This window comes from Montipora capricornis, chromosome 6, assembly GCF_036669925.1.
Source record: "Montipora capricornis isolate CH-2021 chromosome 6, ASM3666992v2, whole genome shotgun sequence".
In the NCBI taxonomy this organism is placed as follows: Eukaryota; Metazoa; Cnidaria; class Anthozoa; order Scleractinia; family Acroporidae; genus Montipora; species Montipora capricornis.
In genome coordinates, this window is record NC_090888.1 from 55658882 (window position 1) to 55678881 (window position 20000).

The 20000-nt window shown below is 38.8% G+C and overlaps 2 protein-coding genes across 4 annotated transcripts in view; both read right to left on the reverse strand.

Annotated features, from left to right (window-relative positions):
- Positions 1-226: 226 nt before the first annotated feature.
- On the reverse strand, positions 227-16831 carry LOC138052540 (NADP-dependent malic enzyme-like). Of its 2 annotated transcripts, none has more exons than XM_068899082.1 (12): positions 16585-16831; positions 14708-14849; positions 11915-12274; positions 9927-10088; positions 7829-7932; positions 7425-7534; positions 6867-6964; positions 5427-5540; positions 4091-4202; positions 2987-3129; positions 1956-2129; positions 227-1110 (listed from the first exon to the last, which is right to left on the reverse strand). In XM_068899082.1, the coding sequence occupies exons 1-12, from the start codon at positions 16698-16700 to the stop codon at positions 871-873; spliced, it is 1875 nt and encodes a 624-aa protein (XP_068755183.1). In that variant the 5' UTR covers positions 16701-16831; the 3' UTR covers positions 227-870. The 2 variants fall into 2 exon arrangements, with proteins under 2 accessions (XP_068755183.1, XP_068755181.1); XM_068899080.1 differs by having other exon boundaries at positions 14708-14852.
- Positions 16832-17878: 1047 nt separating this feature from the next.
- Positions 17879-20000, reverse strand: part of LOC138052541 (uncharacterized) — a 6010-nt gene continuing 3888 nt past the window's right edge. For both annotated transcript variants that reach the window (XM_068899083.1, XM_068899084.1), the window contains one exon: positions 17879-18257. In XM_068899083.1, coding sequence (XP_068755184.1) covers positions 18034-18257 — 224 coding nt within the window. In that variant the 3' untranslated portion in view covers positions 17879-18033. The remainder of the gene's footprint in view (positions 18258-20000) is intronic.

Genomic DNA, 20000 nt, shown 5'->3' on the forward strand with positions numbered 1-20000 from the left:
GGGGGGCAGGATAAGAAGCTCTTGTTGTTCTCTTTTCAAGACTGGACTTAAATAGTTGCATCAGTTTTTTTAGTTACTTTGATTGGCTTTTTACATGTGCACTGTTATTTCACGTTACTATTTTAATGAGACAGAAATCATACATCGTGCGCGAGGCAAGACTCTGGGAGCGGGGAGGAGTCTTTTGTCGAGTGATAAAAACTAATAGAAAATTGAGAAGACCAAACACTATAACAATTTCCTTTATTTTTTTAAATAAATATTCAGCATTGATCCCATAAAAAACGAAGCATTCATTCTTCAACGACTGAAGAAGTAATTTTTTCAAAAATTTTTAACAATTAAATAAACCCCTGCGAGTGTTGATAGTTCCCCATTTATAATAGTAATTAAATTATTCCTCTTCTTACTGACATTCACCCACGTCTATTAAAACTGACAAGTGACATGTAACAGGTGATATCGCTGGAGTTTTAAAATGTTTTGTTTTTTTTTCTATTAAAATGAATTTTGATTTTTGTTTTTCAAGTTCATTTGACAATTACTAACAATTGGAAAAAAAATCGTGTTTCACACACACAAAAAAGAATTCTAAAATGAAAACCCGCGCGCGTATATTAGAAATTTTAACTGGCTTTAGTTGTGGATTACGCCAAGTGATTGGATTAAAAAAAAAATTAGAATCTCTTACATTGTCGACAAGAATAGTTTTCCTCACCGGGTTAGCAGTTGATCGTTGCGTCTTCGAGTGTTTTGTTCTAACCACGTGCATTCGGTTCAAAGTTCCGAAATTCCCCGAGTGGGCGTGCACAAAGGAAAAATCGAAATCGCAGTACTACTTGTACTCGCACCACGAATTTCTTTATTCATTTATTGCGTTGGCCAGGCGTAGGTGGAAGGAATATAAGAGATATATTCAGGGTAATACAGATTATCTTTCACCAACTGTTCCTTATCGCTGGGTTCCGGGTGGATGGTGGCCAATCCACTGGTGTAAGCAAGCTTAACTACGTCGACAGCCACTTTAAAGGAGACTTCTCTGATGTCACGGAGAGGTGGGAACAGGCAGCCTTTCTCTAACTGTGACGGAGCTACCTGACCGGCAAGGGACTGGTAAAAAAAAGGTAAACAGGTGAATGGTTAAGGAACCCGTCCGGATTTAATCCTGAGACCAAAATGATTTAAGAAAAGACTACTGTTTTGCGGGAATCTATTGGCATTGTAGCGAATGACGTTTTCGCGCCACATTCTTAGCCAATCAGAGATAAAAGGAAAACAACTGGGACTCGCTTGCACGGTTTTTCCCGCGCTTTTCGCCGCTTGCACGTGTTTGCTTTGCGCAGTTGTGATTGGGTCATTTGAAGGTCAGCAGTAATTGCCGGTGATTGGTTAAAAAATATTACTTAAAGCTACGTTTTGCAGATACGGCGGCCATTTTGATTTCTATTATTTTTTTACAATGACAAAAAGGCAGAGGGGTCAAAATTAAGTCAAAACACGAGAAGAACGCGAGACAAAAATGCGAGAAACTTTAATCTGACGCAAGCAATATCACGTCATCCTCGCATAAATTATAAATTTATGTGTCTGTCCGCGGCTGCTTATTGACAATAAAAATTAACCAATAAGCGCGCGAGAATTTTGCAGTCATTGTAAAAAGGCCATTTTACATTTGTTTGCTCAGTGACCTAGCCTATGAATGGCTGCGAGGCTGTCGGTGACCTTGTACTGATACAGACCTAACTGCTTTTGTCACTTAAAATTGTTTTGTTGTAATTCTAATTAGTCTTCATTAAAATCAGAAAAGCACAAAGGTTTGTATCAAAACAGGGTCACCTCAACGGCAGTCTCGCTTCCATTCTTAGTCCAGGTAACCAAGCTACAACTGTAAAATGGTCTGTTAAAAACATTTGAAGCCACGATTTTACACCTGATGTCATGGCGACAGTAATTACCTCTGCAGCAAGAAGAAACATCTCATCAGTCACGTGCTGAGCTCTGGAGGCGATAACCCCAAGCGCCACACCCGGAAAGATGTACGAATTGTTGCCCTGTCCTGGAACGAACTCGCGACCATCAGGGAGGGTCACGGGTGAAAAAGGGCTGCCACTAGCAAACACAGCTTTGCCCTGCAAAATAACAACCAAGGCTATTCAACAGAAAGCATCTGCGTCTTGGCTTCCATCAACCAAATTTCCGATCATAGCCGGGGAGATCTACTCCTCCTCCGGAAAGTGAATTGGAGTTTTTGTTTTGTTCACAACTCAAATACCATTATGATATCTTTTAGAGGTTATTCAGTAAAAAGATTCGTACAAATCCCATCTCTTTCCATCGGTGTCGAGTTCGAATCTAAGATTGTATCGTGGGAACGAAAGATGCTGCTAGGTAGGTTATGTCACGCATCAACTGATTTCATTTGATTGATGGAAGCCAAAACGCAGTTTGGACGATGGTGCAAAATTATGAAAATCGCAGTAAGGGTGTACAGCAAACTTGAAACAAAACGTCAACTTGATTTTAAAATTGGGACATTACTTCGATAAATATCCTTATTTCTCCGTTACAAGGCCGCATATAATTAAACTTTGATCGAATCGATCTCAAGAATTTGAAGGAAAATTCTATTTCAAAGTACCAAAAAGAAGCGGAAGGAACAACAGAAAAGCGCTAGCGTCTGTTCTCGTATTGACAATTAATACGAACAAGTCAATCGCTGCGTTAGTTCGACTTGCTACAGATGTTGTAAAACTGGTGTTGCATATTCTGTGCATTCAACGAGTCGCCACGGGCCAACATATCCGGTGCCACTCTCTCAGCCAATCAGATGAATCCTTATCAGCTGTCACAAAGTCACCAGCAACTAAAAAACTGAGCGTTTTTCACCTGCGTTCTACCCTGAATCCAATGAAACCATTTCTGAAGATTTAAGCACAGGAAAGGGGCACTGAAATGATGTTTTGCAGGTGGGATAGCACTTGCTTACATCAGTCCAAGTATACGCTTGTTCTGCAGTGCACTCTGCTTTAGAGGTTGGATTGCTGAGAGCAAAAATAACAGGCCTGTCATTAAAGGAAGCCATGGACTTGACAATCTCTTCAGTAAATGCGCCAGCAACCGCAGCAACACCTGACGAAGATCAAAGGCGACAAGCATTGATTACCCTGTGTAGTTACGTAGGAGTCAGACCAAAAGTCAGCGGTTTGTTAATGGTTTGTCCAGGTGGATGGAGTCCTCACATGGAGTCCTCACAATACAATGCAATACAATGCAATGTAACGCAACGCAACGCAATGCAATACAACACAATTTTTATTTCCTCTTGACGTGGCTACTTCATTTAGTTACAAAGTTTTTACGTTTGCTAATGATGTGTCTATGTAAATACAAATGTCTGAGACCTGGTTGCCAAATAAACCATTCGGTTTCCAAGTTGATCCCCATGTTACCTATCGATGTTACATTTATATATACAGGCGAGGAATAAGATTAAAAATAGGAAAATAAAGGAAAAGTAAGGCGGACAAGTTCAAGGAAAAAGGGGAGTTTTGTAAACAGAGCGAAAGATAATGCTTAGTTTCAAGAGACCATGCAGTTGTTTTGAGTATTGCTCAGACAGTAAATAATGTTTGGTATTTTTTAGAAAAAGTGTACGCGTTCAAATCAATCTCTTTATATGAAATCATCTTCTTGCCAGTGTTCGTTCTTACGTGTGGCTTATATAAGGTTTGTTGGGTTGCATATCTAGTATTGCATGTCGCACACCGATTATACCGGTAGAGTAATCTGTTTAGCATCTGGCCAGGGGCCCGTTTCACGAAAGTTCCAAAACCTTTTCGGGCCCGAAAAGCCATTTGTGAAACTGGCAACCGCTTGTTTTGGAAAGCCGATCTTTTAACATGCTTTCAAGGTAACAAAAAGAACAATGGCTGTAAACTTTTGACGACTTAAATCCTCTCCGTTCTTGAGATACAAAGGAAATTGTGACACCCGAAAAGTTTCGGGACTTTCGAGAAACGGGGCCCAGGTCTCAACCACCTCCTGCACCGCACTGAAGCCAAGTGCTTTACCAATCACTTTAAATTCTTACCAATGATGACAGTTGGCTTAATGGTCTTCACAACTTCAGCAAGGGTACTGATGTGCTCTGTTAAATGTGCATATTTGAGTTTCTGTTCGTTTAAACCACCGACTGCACGATCCTGAAGACCCAACAATAAAAAGAAATGAGAAGTGTAAATGCTTTGATAAACAAGTTTTGATTCAAAACAAGTGAAGCGACAGCTGAACAGCAAGTAGGAGTCCCTGGTACGATTCAAACCTACGACCTCTGTCACACGGCTTGGATGCTGTACCCACTGGTATACCAGAAATTCTGGAGAGTTAGGTCGCTTATCTAGGTTACCTACAATCGGCGACAAAATTAGTTGAGACAGTTTGCCAACAGAGAACACTGGCGACGACACTTTTATTGTTAACGTTTTCAAAGAAAAATAGTCCAAAAAGTACTTTTCCGGGATACCCCTCCCTCTCCCCCCTAATCAATGTTGTACCTGGTTGTACCGCTGTTGACAAGGCTCGTAGGAAACAGAAAATAACACAACATTGTCCCGGGGGTGAGGGGGAGGGGGGCATTTTCGCGCGGAGCTTGAAATAGACCAAAAAGGATATGAGTGTCTCAACAATTTTGACGTCGATTGTAGGTTCTTCAAAAAGTGTCCGTCTGGGCTGCAGGTTCAACAATAGGGCCGTTTATACGAGAGAAAATAAGCCGCGGCTTACTCTGGCCGTGGCGTACACAATACGCGAAAGGAACTATTTATACGAGTATAAACTCCCAGGCTAGGATAAGCCGTGAACGTAGATTTTGTACCATTTATACGGGGTGTTCGCGTCTTATGTAAGCGGCTTACATAAGACGCGAACAAAATTAGACAGATTAAGCCGCGGCTTATTTTCTGTCGCATAAACGGCCCTAATGTAGCGTGATTCAAAATGCAACTTTAGATGGTGGTTGTCATGTCTTGTTACCAGGATTGCTGGTTTTATTCCTGCCTAAGGTGTCCTTCAACCGTTGCCAAGCGACATGTAAAGGTGCCTTACAAAAGTACCACAATCTATAGTGGACAGAAAATGCTTTGTTTTTGTTGATTGTAAACTTTGCTTAAACTTGCACACTTTGCTTATTCTGAACATCTGTTTGATAAGGGTAGCAATTTTGGTACTCAAAATACCATGTGGGATGGTAATAAGTTGGTGACCTTGAGCAAGATCAATATTATTGATGAAAGATTTCTCAAACAATTTCCAAGAGAGAAATAATTATTGTGAAAATACACTGGTAGATCTTTTGGAAGAATGTGTTGGCCGTTAGTGGAAATTTTAGTTTTGGCCCTCTTAGCTGATAATGCAGAGCTAAAGACCACCTTTACAATAAGTCCTCTAGAATCCACCAGCCAAATTTTGCTCCTGGCTTCTTCTTGAGATAATCCTTCCTTGATCATGGCAAGAACAAGTAAGTCAGCAATACCAATGGCAGCCTATGAATGCAAAGCAAGGAATAAATACTTTTCAATCTCTAATAAATGACATCCATATTTAGACTACCGTAAACACCCGCTAGAAATCAGGGGTGCGGCTTATCTGCGGGAAACTTGAAAAAGGCTGCATCCGGTGTCCAGTTTTCCATCTTCGCGTCCGATCTAACGCGTCTCCTCCAATCAGGAGGAAGGATGGCAGTCGGTTAGTGCGCAGCCTTGATGCAAGAGGTCCTGAGTTCGATCCCCGGATCTCACATCCTTGTCTCGACTTCTTTCCTTTCAGAGTTGCTTAAGAAGCTTTAAATACCCTTAAAACGGAGCACTGATGGGAAAGAGGGGGATAAAAAGAGCGCATCGTCGGCTTCCTGGGAGAATACCCTCTTCAGGGTAAATGAATCACCGACGCTAAATATATCGGTTTGTAAAAACGCTCTGACGGAAATATATGGTTGTTGTTCGCTCCCAGTTATGGGCTACTGATTTATTAAAGTAATTGCCTGTTTTAAAGACACTTAAACCACCGATTTGGTGGCTTCAAAGGGATTCGTCTTTAACCCGCTTTTCAAATATAAGTTCATTTCATTCATTGAGTCCTTCACCGGAACAAACGCACCCAACAAATTGACCTGCTTCTAACTGAGTGGCTTCTAAGCTCACACTGCACCGGTGTCACAGCGGATTTGGACCCCCCGCGGATTTGCCCCCCCCCCCCCCCCCGGTCCATATCCGCTAGCGGATTTGGACCCCCCTTCGCAGATTTGGACCGCCTGTGATAAGACTTTGAAAGTATTTTCCGTTTCAATGTTAATAGTGAGTTTACGTTCGATGAACAGTGGACGAAGAAGACCTCTGAAGACTCGAATTTTTTTTGATTTCTTTCAAAAACTTTTTTTTCCAAAATTTGAGATGTTAAAATTCACGGTGCGGCTTATTTGCGGGTGTTCATAATTTGGGGTCTATAATTATCTGAGACAAGTTCTGTGTTATAGGGAATATATCTATTTACAAACATTGCTTTTGTCAAATGTGCCAACCACAGGAACAAAAGACCCTTTGTTTCGACAACCAATGAGGCTCTGGTTGGCACATTAATGACAATAGGTGATATCAACGATATCTTCCCTACTATTCACGAGGATGCAGCAATGATAAGGATAATGCTACTGCTGCTGCTGATGATGATGATGACGATGATCAACCCGAGGATGATGAAAATTGCAAGGAGGCAGTATTGTTCCATAACGGTTTCATAGTGGCAGCCATGGTGAATAATATGACAACCCAAAAAACAAACCTCTCATCAAGGAATTTGTTTCTTTTACTAACCTCTCCTGCACCTTGAAAGAGAAACTTGTGATCTGCAAGTTTGTTCTTGGTTATTCGCAGTGCGGCAAGCACTCCAGCAACTGTCACAGACGCTGTGCCTGGAATCAAAGGAGTTTTTAAAGGTAAGTTTAAAGAACAAATGTTCAAGCCTGATTTTAACGTATTGCTAACTACCACTTATTGTGGCATAAGTTTGTGGACACCTTACACAGGAAAAGCAGGTGACCAGTATCCTCTGTTCACTCCATACAATATACACACACAGCTGCTAATGAATTTTTTAAACATTTTTGATGACAATTATTATAATGATTATTTTTACTATTGGAGATCCAAGAAGCACACTATGAGTCCTTGTTTTTTCCGTTTAGTCTTCCACTGTATCTCGCATCAGGCTGGTAACTTTCCCAGTTCAACTGTCTGATAGACAAGGTGTTGGTGCTTACTTTTTTTTGTCAAACATACTGTAGTAGACAAACACATTTAAGGTAACTGCATCCAAAGAACAAGCTTGAAGGATTCCAGTATTTTCTAGCTCATGCGTTATGAAAACAATACCTTGTATGTCATCGTTAAAAGTGCAAATCTTGTTTCTGTACTTCTCTAGGAATCGGAAGGCATTGTGGTTACCAAAATCTTCAAACTGGATCAAAACAGATTTACCAAACCTGCATGGGGAAAGCAGATCTATTAAGGTTTATGATACATGTTTGCATACGTGCTCAGCAAAATCTGTTGAACCCCCACTTCTTACTCTAATAGCATTGACCTTTTTTCATTAAACAAACACACAGAAGGTGAATAAGAGAAGATTAAAGAAGTTCCTTCACATAAATATTATTGCCACAATACTAAAACATAACTTCAGCACTGTTACCATGACAACACACAGGACACAGAAAAATCATTTTAAAACATTTCAAAATATAGTAAGAAGAATGGGCTTGACATTATGATTGTACCTCTTAACAGCAGCTTGGATAAACTCATCAATCAGATCATCATATGGTTTACCAGTCACCCGCTTCTGTGGCACACCAATGTATAATGGATCATCCAGTAAAGTCTACCAAATTGGATAAGAGCAAGTGATGAAGGCTCAAATTTTGAATAACACCTAAGGCCTTTTGCAAATGCCATGCTTTATGGTAGTTATCAGAACACAAAAAGCTGATCGGTAGTGTCTATAGAAATTTAGGGATTTAGGGGTGGGCCCTGGGGGCCCCTCCTTTTGTCCAGGAATTTTTTTCTTTCGTAAAAGTGTGTCAGATGGTACTTCGAGCTTTGTTACTTAAATACATTTTCTTTAATAAACATTGCTAATAAGAAAATTTTTCGAATGTTGTTCAAATCAACAGCCCTTATAAACTAGCTTCAAACAGACAAGCTGAAAGATGTTAATACAGGTGTCGCATTTTATTCCACAAAAAGAAATTCGCCAGCTATAGACCTCTTTCATAATGGCGGCCAAACAAAATATTCTTTTGTTTTAATGCTACTAAGCCTAACTAGCCTCGTTAAGACGAGCAAATTTCAAAAGAATTTTTGTTTCAAAATGAGGGCAGTAGGTCATTTATGAAAGTGATCTGTGGCATGTGAACTAGCTGGCTACTTTTCCTTGGAAATTTCCTTTAATGTTAAGAATAACAAGAGAAACATTCGCACAGAACATGAGCTTTGGATAGGCAAAGTTTTGTTCATGAAAAACAAAAAAGGACACCTGAATTCTGAGTAATGTTGGCAACGATTTCTGTTTCCCTGTCCATGTCCATGTCAAAGGCGGTGATCACATTTTTGAGGCAGCGGTTCAGCAATCCAGAATGTGATGTACCGCTAAGCTGCCTGATTTGCTAACTACATTTGAAGCGTGACAAGACAACATTTTCGGTAATGAAAAATGAAATACATTTCATGAAGCTGTATAGAATGCAAAGGTCAAAGCCTTAAAGGGGCTATGTCACCCTATTTTAGTGTCTGTTCAGAACCCAAAACTTGTCTTGCTGTCAGATGAATTTCCAAAAGAACTTAAGAGTATTTTAGAGTACTCTCTCTGAATTAAAAAAGCCAAAATTTAATGACATTGGCTGCCCAAGAAAACAATTAATCACATGTAGTTTTAAATTTTCTTATGATTGGTCTGTCCTTGGGACACATTTCCTTTGTTGAAATTGTTGATGTAAATCTTCTTAGAATCTGTGTTTGAAGCCTACATTTTTAGTTGCAAATGACCCAATCTCCCGGAATGCATGCAGTAAATATCCGTCTCAAACAAACTGGATTTGACAATTTTTCAGGGAGACAATATTGCCGCCTTTGGCGAGAGGTTGTGCTCTTGCTGCGATCGCTTCGGCCCATCCTAGCATCATAAAGTGTTAATTACTTCATTGACCACAACCACACCTGTAGTTTATTAAATATTATGGAATCCAGGCATTTGCTAAATTTAAGCGTCCAGAATACTCTAGATTGCATCTCAGAGAACTTCAGCCTCAAAAATTTTCCCTGAGGAGCATGTGTCCGAAACTCCCTAGAAAAGTGCGCCGTTCGCAGTTCTGTTCTGTTATACTATATCTCATGGCTCCCTCTATCACAAAATCCTCCATCTGCCCCTGAATATCAAGTGAGCTTTCGCACAAAAACAAATCTCTTCACATGTGGAAAGATCACTGTTGCTATGGTTACATACAAAAATCGCACCTTTTGATGCCTTTCGTGAAATGATTTAGTATTTCACTGGTGTTAATAATTATAATAAATAGAATATTACATGGCTGCGGAAAAATATTTCACTAGTGCACTGCGCTCACTCATGAAAATATGTGTCAACACTCTAAGAGAAATTTCGTATCTCCGTGCGGCCATGAAATATCCTCTATTTAATAACATAAATAAATAGTTATTGTTTGATATGCAGGGTGTTACACAGTAGATCAAAAACAACATCACTTGCTATAATATCCACAGCTATTACTAGGCTTTAAGTCACCTGCATTTTGTTAACGTTCTTCTACAACTGACTATTTTACAGTCTCAACCAAAAAGAGCATAATGAAATCAGACCTGATTATTGGTTCCAACATCAATCATAACTGGAAGACACGCTCTTGGATCAATTCTGCTACAGACAGTATAAAGAGCAAGTTTTCCAACAGGAATACCCATTCCACAACAGCCAAGGTCCCCCAGGCCAAGAATACGTTCCCCATCTGTCATGACAATAGCCTACAATAATTTAGAAAGGCAACAACAATATTATCAGTAATATAACACTTGCATGAATCTAATATACGGTGAGATTTTTTGCCACACTCTTTTCCTCTTATCATTATTAGTGCGTAAGGGATGTATACAAAACCACCACTTCTCTCATTTTAAAAACCATCACTTGTCTCTTTTGTCTAAAGAAATTTCTGTTTGTAAAATATATTCAATTTACAAAATGAGGGGTGGTCCACAGGGGTAGTCCATGGGATGGGTCCATGAAGGGGTCCATGAAGCTTATCCATAGGTGTGGTCCATGGACCTAGGGTCCATGATTTGTATAATTATATCCGCTAGTAAGACACTAGTTAGGTATTGTTTAATAAACTTAACGGGGAGTGTTTTGTCAGGTTTTAAACCATGAGGCGAAGCCAAGTGGTTTTAAGCCCAATAAAACACAACCCGTGAGTATAATGAACAGCTTCAAGAACATTCCACGAAAAGCACGTCCATCTGGAGTCCAAACAAAGGTTCAAATTGTGAGAAGAGAACATGAACATACAGAAAAAAGGCTAACCCTTATTAGTATGCTTTATATACATGTAAATAATTCTAATGAGGAATGTTTTATTGGTTTTTAAAGCTCATGCACGTGACGTTTTTCAGTGACCTGATAGGCTGTTTCGCTCATGAAATATTAATGTGTTTTTGGAGGATTATTAGCTCTGCATTGTACACATGTGTATATATCTGGATTTTTTAAATGATGCCCCAAGTTTACTGCAAAATCCAAAGTGGAAAGGGTCCATCCCTCCAACAGTAGGATCTAAAAATCCTGGGAAGGGGAGGGAAGGGAGAGGAGTGGTGGCTTCTTGCAGCCTGTGGCACAAGTCTGAAACGTATGAAATAACAGGAAAGGGAGAGGGTAGGCAAATGAGAGCTCGCTTTTTGTGGCCAAAAAGAGGTGAACATGCTTAACTGAACATTAACTATTAATCTTCACTTCAATAATTTTCCATGGATTAGTGATCAGGCCACGGTTGTTCAAAAGGTGGATAACACTATCCACCGGTTAAATCACTACCCAGTGCATAAACACTAGGAAAACCAAAAATTGAGATATCCAGTGGATAGTGATTTATCCAGTGGGTAGCGCTATCCACCCTTTGAACAACTGGGGCCTGGAAAACAAGAATGGCCTGCTGTTATAATGGGTGATGGAACAACAATTATTATTATTATTATTATTATTATTATTATTATTATTATTATTATTATTATTATTATTATTACTATTCTTATTCTTTGTTTGAAATAGCCTAAGAAGGGAGAGATTGACAGCTCATGTCATTACACGCATTTGAAAAGTGTACTTTTTATGATATAAAAGGTGATCCACTGCCAGTTTCTTGTGCTGTTAGACATTTAAGATGCAGCAGATGTCGCCACAGCTTTTCTGCTAACTTCATTATACCAAAAACATTAAAAATTCCCACCTGCGAAAAAATGGTTACTCCCTGGTTTTTACTTTATATGACTTGATAGACTTTATATATAAAGGTTAACATCTTCCAAGACTGATAAACCCTTTCAAATATCTCCTTTAACCTGTTCACCCCTAAACCACCCTAAACCGGCCATACTTAACTTATTTTATTCTGCCTAACACCAGACCATTTTACTCGTCAATAATGGGGAATCCCCAGGAGTCAATGGGTTAAGTTAACCACTTGACTCCTAGATTTATTCTGCCTGACAATTTTACTGGTACTTTCAAAAACAAGCCCTCTCGTTTTAACCCCAAACCACATATACAGAGTAATATTGACCAACAATGCCTTTAATACCTTAACATCCTCAACAGGCCAGTTTTCCAAAAGTTCTTCAACATGTCCTAGGTCATGTATAGACACAAATAGTCCTCTGGGTTTCCTGAAAATCACACCATACTTCTGACATGCCAGTCCCACTGTTGGGGTGTAAACTATTGGCATCAATTCTTCTGTGTGATCCATTAAAAGTTTGAAGAATAATGATTCATTTCTTTCCAGCAGAGCCATTAGTTGAATGTATCTTTGAAGGTCATTAGCTTTCTTGTGTAACTCTGCATAAACTCGTTGACACTGGATCTCTTGCGTTGCAATACGTGGAGGAAGCAGGCCATGTATCCCAAGAATTTGCCTTTCTTCAAGAGTAAATGCTGTTCCCTTAAAATCATCAAAAAAATATTAAATTTAGGGGGGATGAGGAGGGGTAATGGAGATAGAGAATAATTATTTTACCAACCAATCCCCCATTAATTCTTAATAAGACGCGCTTCCTAGCTAAAAACAAAACTTACTATTTTGAAATTCATACTCAACGTTCAGTCAACAGTCTACAGTCCAGGTCTCATACCTGGTTTACACTGTATAAAGTAACTCCCACTTCAAAGTCTTTTGTCTCAGTAAATTCCTTGGTTATATGCCTTAATATACCAGCCTCATTTTCTTAAGGAGGGGACGGTGCCTACTACTGGGTAATTCAAAGGTATTTTTGCCCTGGTTTACGATTATGCAGGAAATCTAGATCTTAAGAAGTGTTATTGAAATCCAAAAAGAAAATTGGGGGTAACCTCAAAAAGATAATTCATGAATTTAATATTTGTAAAATGCAAAGCAATGTATGGTGTTCTCTCTCAAAGTGAAGCTTATTTAAGCTTTAAGCTTAAGTTTTAAAATCATCTCTGAAAAATGCATGGTTGCCCCCAATTTTCTTTTTGAATACCAATAGTACGTACTAAGATCTACTTTCTCTGCATAATTCCATTGTTTTCAAATGCGAAGCTGATAGTGTTTTTGCATAGCTTATTTCTCAAAAATAAAGCTCAAATCGGATTTGAAAAAATACCAGGGCAATGTTCTTAAGTTCATTTCCAGTCAACTTGCAAAATTTGGGCTAGTTTTGAGTAAAACTAAAAATCGACCGAAATTGTCACTTACTAGGTTTATGCATCCAGCCCTTCAATTATCTCTCAAAAGTGCATGGTTTATACCCCAAATTTTCTTTTTGGATACCAAAAGTACTTAATAAGATCTACTTTCTCTGGATAGTTTTAAACCACGCAAAAATATCCCTAAATTAGTAAGCATCACCAATAGGAAACCCTAGGATCTCGAGATGCGCAGAACATATGTGCAATAACGATAGTAGGCACCATCCTCAATTAAAGTGCTACTATGACCAAAAAAAAATTCTTTTTCTGTGGATTTCAAAACTATGTCAAGTGAGTCAATTTTACTCTAAGTGACCCATGTGTAAAAACCTTGATTTAAAAAAGACACCTGTTTATTTTAACTGGAATTTTCCAATTCAAATGACCACCATTACTAATTTTAAAGTATTGAAAGACTCACTGGTTTAAGAATGCAATGCGTGTGTATGCGGCTGAATTTATATGCAGCACGGGAGTTTTAGGCTTTCAAAGAAAATGACTTCAATCGGTCAGTTTTGAACATGAGTAATGTCTCAAAATTTTGCCAGCAAGGTGTTAAGCGAACACACTGTTAAAATCTGAAGTAAAAAGGAAGTGATTTGTTTGTCATAGTGGCACTTTAAGCCAAAAGCAAGAACATAAAAATGCTTTACCTGAAGTGCTCGCAATTCAGATGGTGATTTCAAAAAACTACTAAAAGTCAAGGAGGCGCCCACTGTCCATGTACAAATGGTTTTTTGTCTTCTCGATAGTTTTACCAGTTTTGACTAACTTTGAATGTTTAAACATTTTTGGAGTAGTAACTATTTTTAATTTGGTGCCTTAACTCATTGATTCCTGGGAGAGAGACTTGAAAGATTTTGATCTGTCTAATGCCAGACAATTTTACACGTTAATGAGGGGCCGTTCAGGAGATGATGGCCAGCACATTTTACAAAAATAATGGGAAAAAATTCATGGAGTTGCCTTGCTAGAAATACTTCAGGAATTTAAAAATTTTGATTTTGCAAATGGAGCGAAGATGATGATGATGATGATATCTCGTGATGAGCACATGTGCAAACACATGTTTCACGCGTTTAAGGTACGAGCTTCAAGGATCTTACAACAAGAAGCAGTCAACAAAATAAAGTTTTAAAAATTTTCCTAAAAGAAGTTCTAGTCGGAAGTATATCAAAAACATTTTTTATGCAAACTGCTCCCCATCCGCATCTATCAAAGAATGTCACTTGTCCAAATGTGCCGCTTACAAATACTATAGGTTCCGATCACGCGATATTTGCACAAGAAATTAAAATTATAGCTTATTCGAGTTTTGTAGCACATACATACACGAGAATTATATACGAATTAAAAACCGAAACCAAAATGAACTTTACAGGTGGAACAAACGTAGGATTCACGTGTTATTTCGTTGACCACACTATGCAAATGATTCACGTAGAAAATTTATTAATACCACTGAGGCAAATAATTATGTCGTCAAAATGAAATTTAGTAGCACAGTCTCCAAGGAAATTTTACACTGATGCAGAAAATCAACTGCAGTCCATTATAAATGTCAAATTTATTTCACCTCGAGTGAAGCTCATGAAAAACAGCCAAGCCGGTTGATCGATCAAGCGTGGGCTAAACTCAGAGAATCGCCGTCTATCTTAACTCCTACCTTGTTCAAGCGTGGATCTCTCATAATATCTGTTCCTCTGATAGTAGGAATCTTGTTAACATGTCTGACGTCTGACATAGCTATTCCTAAAACTTGGATGACTGGATGATAGGTTGCCGCACTTGTTAACGTTGCCTCTTGTCTGCTGTAAATAAAATCAGTCACGCAAAAAACGGTCACGCCAAAACGCTGGCTGCAGACTACGGCAGACCAGGGGTAAAATATGGGGTTACCCTCTCTATTATTGCGAGCTAACCGTAAACAGGCTAACCTGAATCTTATTTAGGCCTAATCGGGCTAACCGAATTTTCATTTTACAGACGGTCTGCACAGTCTGCATTTTACGTTTTTTCTGCGTTTTGCGCAAAAAAGGAGGATTGCATGACAGAACATGATTAAAAATGTCAGATATGACCAGATATAAAAATAGATTTCTTATTTGAAAAACGTTTTTGCTTCCTCTTACAGTTTCGACGCAAAATACAGCGTGTAAAGAAAGAGAATTTTGAAAAGATAACTAGGAAATCAATAAGCCTATAAATATCTTCTTTTTGTTGAAGCAAAAAGGAAAAAAAAAGTTAGCTCACCTTTTCGCAGACATTTTCCGAAGAAACGTTTTTCGAACCAGACGAAAATGACAACAACTTTGCATCTCCACAGACCGGTATTCTAACGTATTTTTAAGCTGACATCAGTCTATGGTTTTCGAACGAAGCGCGCGGTCTTCGAAAAGAACAGAGCGGAGTTTTGAATGGAGGAAACCGCTTCTTACGATAGGGTACGAGAGGAGGGTAATCGGCCACATCGCGAGACTTCTTTATTTCTTTAAGTGGAAAGCGTTGCATTAAGTTCAATAAAGAAAAAAATTTATTGTTATCTGTCTTGGAAACTTTCGCTCAGGACGAAGAAATCCGTTTAGTTACAAAGAATGTCTTCCCAGCTCCAAAGGCATTTGATAAGTGCACGATTTTCGGAAGGTATTTGCCCAGGGGTTTTCATGTTGCGGCGTGTCTGAGACCTCTCCACTGCAGCAATTTCTTCCTCTTATATTTTGCAGAACTGTAGCTTCAAATGCATCACAACTAGACGATTTTGAATTATTTTATCAAGTAACAGTCACTTGCGTTGTCGAAGAAAATCAAAACGCACCTTAAATTATTTAAAAATAATACCGTACTTATTCGGCTACAAGCCGAGCTCGGCTATAAGCCGAGACCCCAAACTTCTTACGGAAAAAATCAACTTGATTGCCACGAATTGTAAATGCATAATACTCGGCTATAAGCCGAGACCCATTTGCTTGGAAAATGTCGCTACAAGAAGAAATCCACTTGCGTTTTTGTCTCAAGTTTGCTATGGTGTCATGTGACAAGTCTCGTTCCCAGGCTCCTCGTTCCTTTGATGGGTAAAGCATGCCTGGCGCGATATTCTCTATAACGCACTCGACGGCACAGAAGACGATGCAGTCTTCGACGAGAATATTCCAGAAGAAAAAAAAAAGTGAAGACGAGGAAATGGACGACGAATTCGAGACAGGCAGTGAGGAAGAAGACGAGCAATAAGATCGATCGCGATCACACAACAACACGAACGGCTCGTTTTAGCTTTACGAGCCACCAAGTAATAAAAGTCCATATTACACCAACAACATCGAAACAACAACTTCTCTTCATTTTACAACTAATTTAGTTCGGCTTGTAAGTGAATACACGTTCATTTGTTACTGTTTTAATTTGCTGAGAAAATTCTTCTTATCAAAAATACTCGGCTATAAGCCGAGACCCCTTCTACGGCTTCAAATTTGCCCAAATTGAGTGAGGATTTGTGTAAAAATCGCTCGGCTTATAGCTGAATAAGTACGGTAAGTCAAAACATACTTTATCATCTGCAAAATGTTTAACAGTCCCTCTGCATCTAAGCTTTTTGAACTACGACGCGTTTTGCATTTCTTTAGCATTTTGCTTATTGCCTTGTCCTTCGACCATACTTGCATTTAGGTAGGCGAAAAGTCGGAAATTCGTTGTGCAAACGGCCCGCGATACCTGTGGTATTCACAACATTGAGAGACGCCCTTTCTTTTGTATATCAACAAAATAACAGCCAATCACCAACAAGCAAGTTACAAACAACGATGTATTTAATCTTCTCGCGCCCACACGATAAACGTAAATAATTTAAGGAAACCTTTCTTCATCTGGGGTGATGAAGACTTGACAGGAGTGCCAAAAAGTTGGGTATTTGAATTGTAAATTAAATTTCTCCACAGTGGACTGAGTAGAATCAACTAAGCCTAGCCTTATAGGGAAGATATCGTTGACGTCACCTATTGTCATTAATGTGCCAACCAGAGCCTCATTGGCTGTTGAAACAAAGGGTCTTTTGTTCCTGTGGTTAGCACATTTGAATAACAAAAGCAATGTTTGTAAACAGATATCTTTGCTATTGCTATAGTGACTATAGTGTCTTTCTGCATTCCCAAGTGGTTATAGACCTTATTGATAAATAGCAACTGTTTTATTATTCTTTTGCTGATGTCCAAATTAGCCTACCAAGCCTCATTTAAGAGCAAGCATTCTTTTCAATTCACTGTATGGTATTGAGACTTGGTAGGCTAATTTGCATTTGGACAAAAGAGTTCTGAAATTGACTACCATTATTTTATGAATAAGGTCTATGTTCATGATTTAACAGCCATTTACAAGTCTAGATTGTTTTGCCAGTGGCACCCATTATAAGGAGTGGCAACTGGCTAAATACTTCATGAATAATTTATAATAATTATAATTATAACAAATTAATGTGGAAAAGCTGGTTGGATAAAAATTACATGTACTTATCCACTACCAGTACTTGCTTCCAAAGACCCATGCTATATTTATGTCTAATTTGTATGGGATATTATTTTCCAAATTTTATGGCAATGCAATGGCTTGGCTACTGCCTCTTACTTGTGATACCCAAATTATTGATCTACCACAAGGGCACAAACACATTATGTTTGCCCCATTTTGGGATATGTGCAAAAGTCCCCAATACACAAATAAATAATTCCTGGATCTTTCTTCTAGAAAGAAATATGATGTAAGGATATTTACTGTTGTTGTGAAGGAATTCCACTTTTAAATTATTTTCTGAATCATAACCACTAAAAGAAATCCAACACTTGTAATATTCCCACCTACAAGAATTCTTATTTTAATAGCTCTGTTTTTTGTCTTTCACATTTAAATCAACCTTATTCACAACTTTTCAATGTTGGATGTTTTTGTATTTCTTTGGATTACTTACTTTTAGTCACAACATTAAGTTTACTGCAAGTCTATAACTTAAGAATATTGTAACATTGCTTCATGATGCTCCCACACAGTGCTCAGGTCTTTTGGTTCCATAACTGGATTTTCTTGTTTGAGAGCATAGATTTCATAAGCCTGCCTCATTTGAAAAGCACATCGTTTGACAGGCATTCTACCGACAGCTGTACCAAGACCAGGACACAGCACGCTAGTGATTCGATCCTCTACATTTTGCACTGTTTGGTTATGTTTTTTAACTAAAAGTTAAGATAGAAAAAACAGAAAGAGATTAGGTTTGGGAAAAGTTGCAAAAGGAGGTTAGATTCATGATAACTCTGCTGAAAGTGTGTATCACTCTAACAAACTTTTCCACTTTATTCATTCTCCCAAATCGTCCCAAGTACATTGTGTTCTTTTTAGAACCTTTTGATTGGAATTTCACTTTTTTATTGGCTTTGAAAGAAAGGAAAGGTGGTCACACTTTTATAAATAACCGAGCAATGAAAGGGAATGTGTTCCATACTGGGGAGAGGTCACAAATCAATTTGCATCGCTGTATATTCAACGTCAACTATCTCAAAGCAAAGCAGTCTGTGACGTCAACCAGGTATCAAACCCATTCTCCTTCATTGCTCGGTTATGGCTCAAAGTAAGTCAAGACCACTTTTCCCATCTTTCAAAGCCAATAAGAAAGTGAAATTTCAATCAAAAGGTTAATTCTTAAAACAACACAATGTATTTGGGACCATTTGGTAGAATAAATAAATTGGAAAAAATTTGTTGAGGTGCATGATAGACACTTTAACCAATATTCCCTTTTTTTGTGTAACACTGTCATGTTTCTCGTAGCACAGATTTTATCTGCATGCATATGGTTTCCTTCACATCTGCCTCACTTCACTTCTTGCATGCACACAATAATTTATTACTAGTGTATCTAATGGATAGTAATGCTGCAGTACATTTCATTGAAAGCGACATTTATCATTGATAACCATGATAGCAGCTCATTGTATTGAAGTCAGTGGAACTTTGTCAATTTGCCAAAATTTAACCCGGACCATCCCCTTTCCATACCGCAATGAAGTGAAGAATTAAAATCACGTAAACGGAACGAAAATACAAAACTGTAGCAGATCACTGATCTGAAATCTGTGCATGATGGAAAGTGAGAAAGCAAGACACTACAAACTCCCCTTGCACCAGATAACGGGAATTGAAAGATCCCTCAGGTGTCTAAATTGGGTAATTGTGAAGAAGAGCTCCCCAAAAAACCTGTCGGCCGACTGTCGGTCAACTGTCGGCCGACAGTCGGCCGACTGTTGGCCGACAGTTGGGCAACAGTCGGCCGACTGTCGGCCAACAGTCGGCCGACTGTTGCCCAACTGTCGGCCGACAGTTTGTGTTATGTTTGAGGCCAAAGTGTTGGCCGACTGTCGGCCAACAGTCGGCCGACAGTCGGTGACCTGTTGGCAACCTGTCGGTAACGTGTCGGTAACCTGTCGGCGGGACAAACTAAAATGATCGTAAGCATTTACTTGTCTATTGCTTCTAAACTACGCGAAAAGAGCTAAAGGCAGTTCATAACGATACCTTGAGCAGCACTTATACTACTAATATGGCTTTTGTCCACTGTTTTATACATGACATAACATTAAGAGGCCGCGTTGCATTGTAGGGCGATTTGAAGGAAAGTGTTTGTCTCCTCTACTAACTAAGTATTGATACGTAGCTTATGGTTTTCAGAGTTTTTAGCAGAGTTTTCGATTAAAGTATCTTCCAATGCAATTCTTAGATTGTCTGGTGTGTTGTAAATTACGCAAGTGATATATCCTATACGCATCTGATAACAACTGATAACAGTTGATCGGTAAGTAGGTGAAGTCTGTCGAGTCATACATCACCATTACGGAATGTCACGTTAACTGCTCGTTTTTACCACAATTTTTCTTTTTCTTAACCGATCGGTAACCTGTTGGTTAGCTGTCGGTAGACTGTCG

Excerpts from the sequence above, each read along its gene's own strand:
- LOC138052540 (XM_068899080.1), bottom strand. The coding sequence starts at position 16,700 with ATGCAAGTATGGTCGAAGGACAAGGCAATAAGCAAAATGCTAAAGAAA. Across the intron at positions 10,089-11,914 it reads GGCCTGTTGAGGATGTTAAG|GCTATTGTCATGACAGATGG; the intron begins GTATTAAAGGCA and ends AAATTATTGTAG. Across the intron at positions 3,130-4,090 it reads TAAGCCAACTGTCATCATTG|GTGTTGCTGCGGTTGCTGGC; the intron begins GTAAGAATTTAA and ends GATCTTCGTCAG.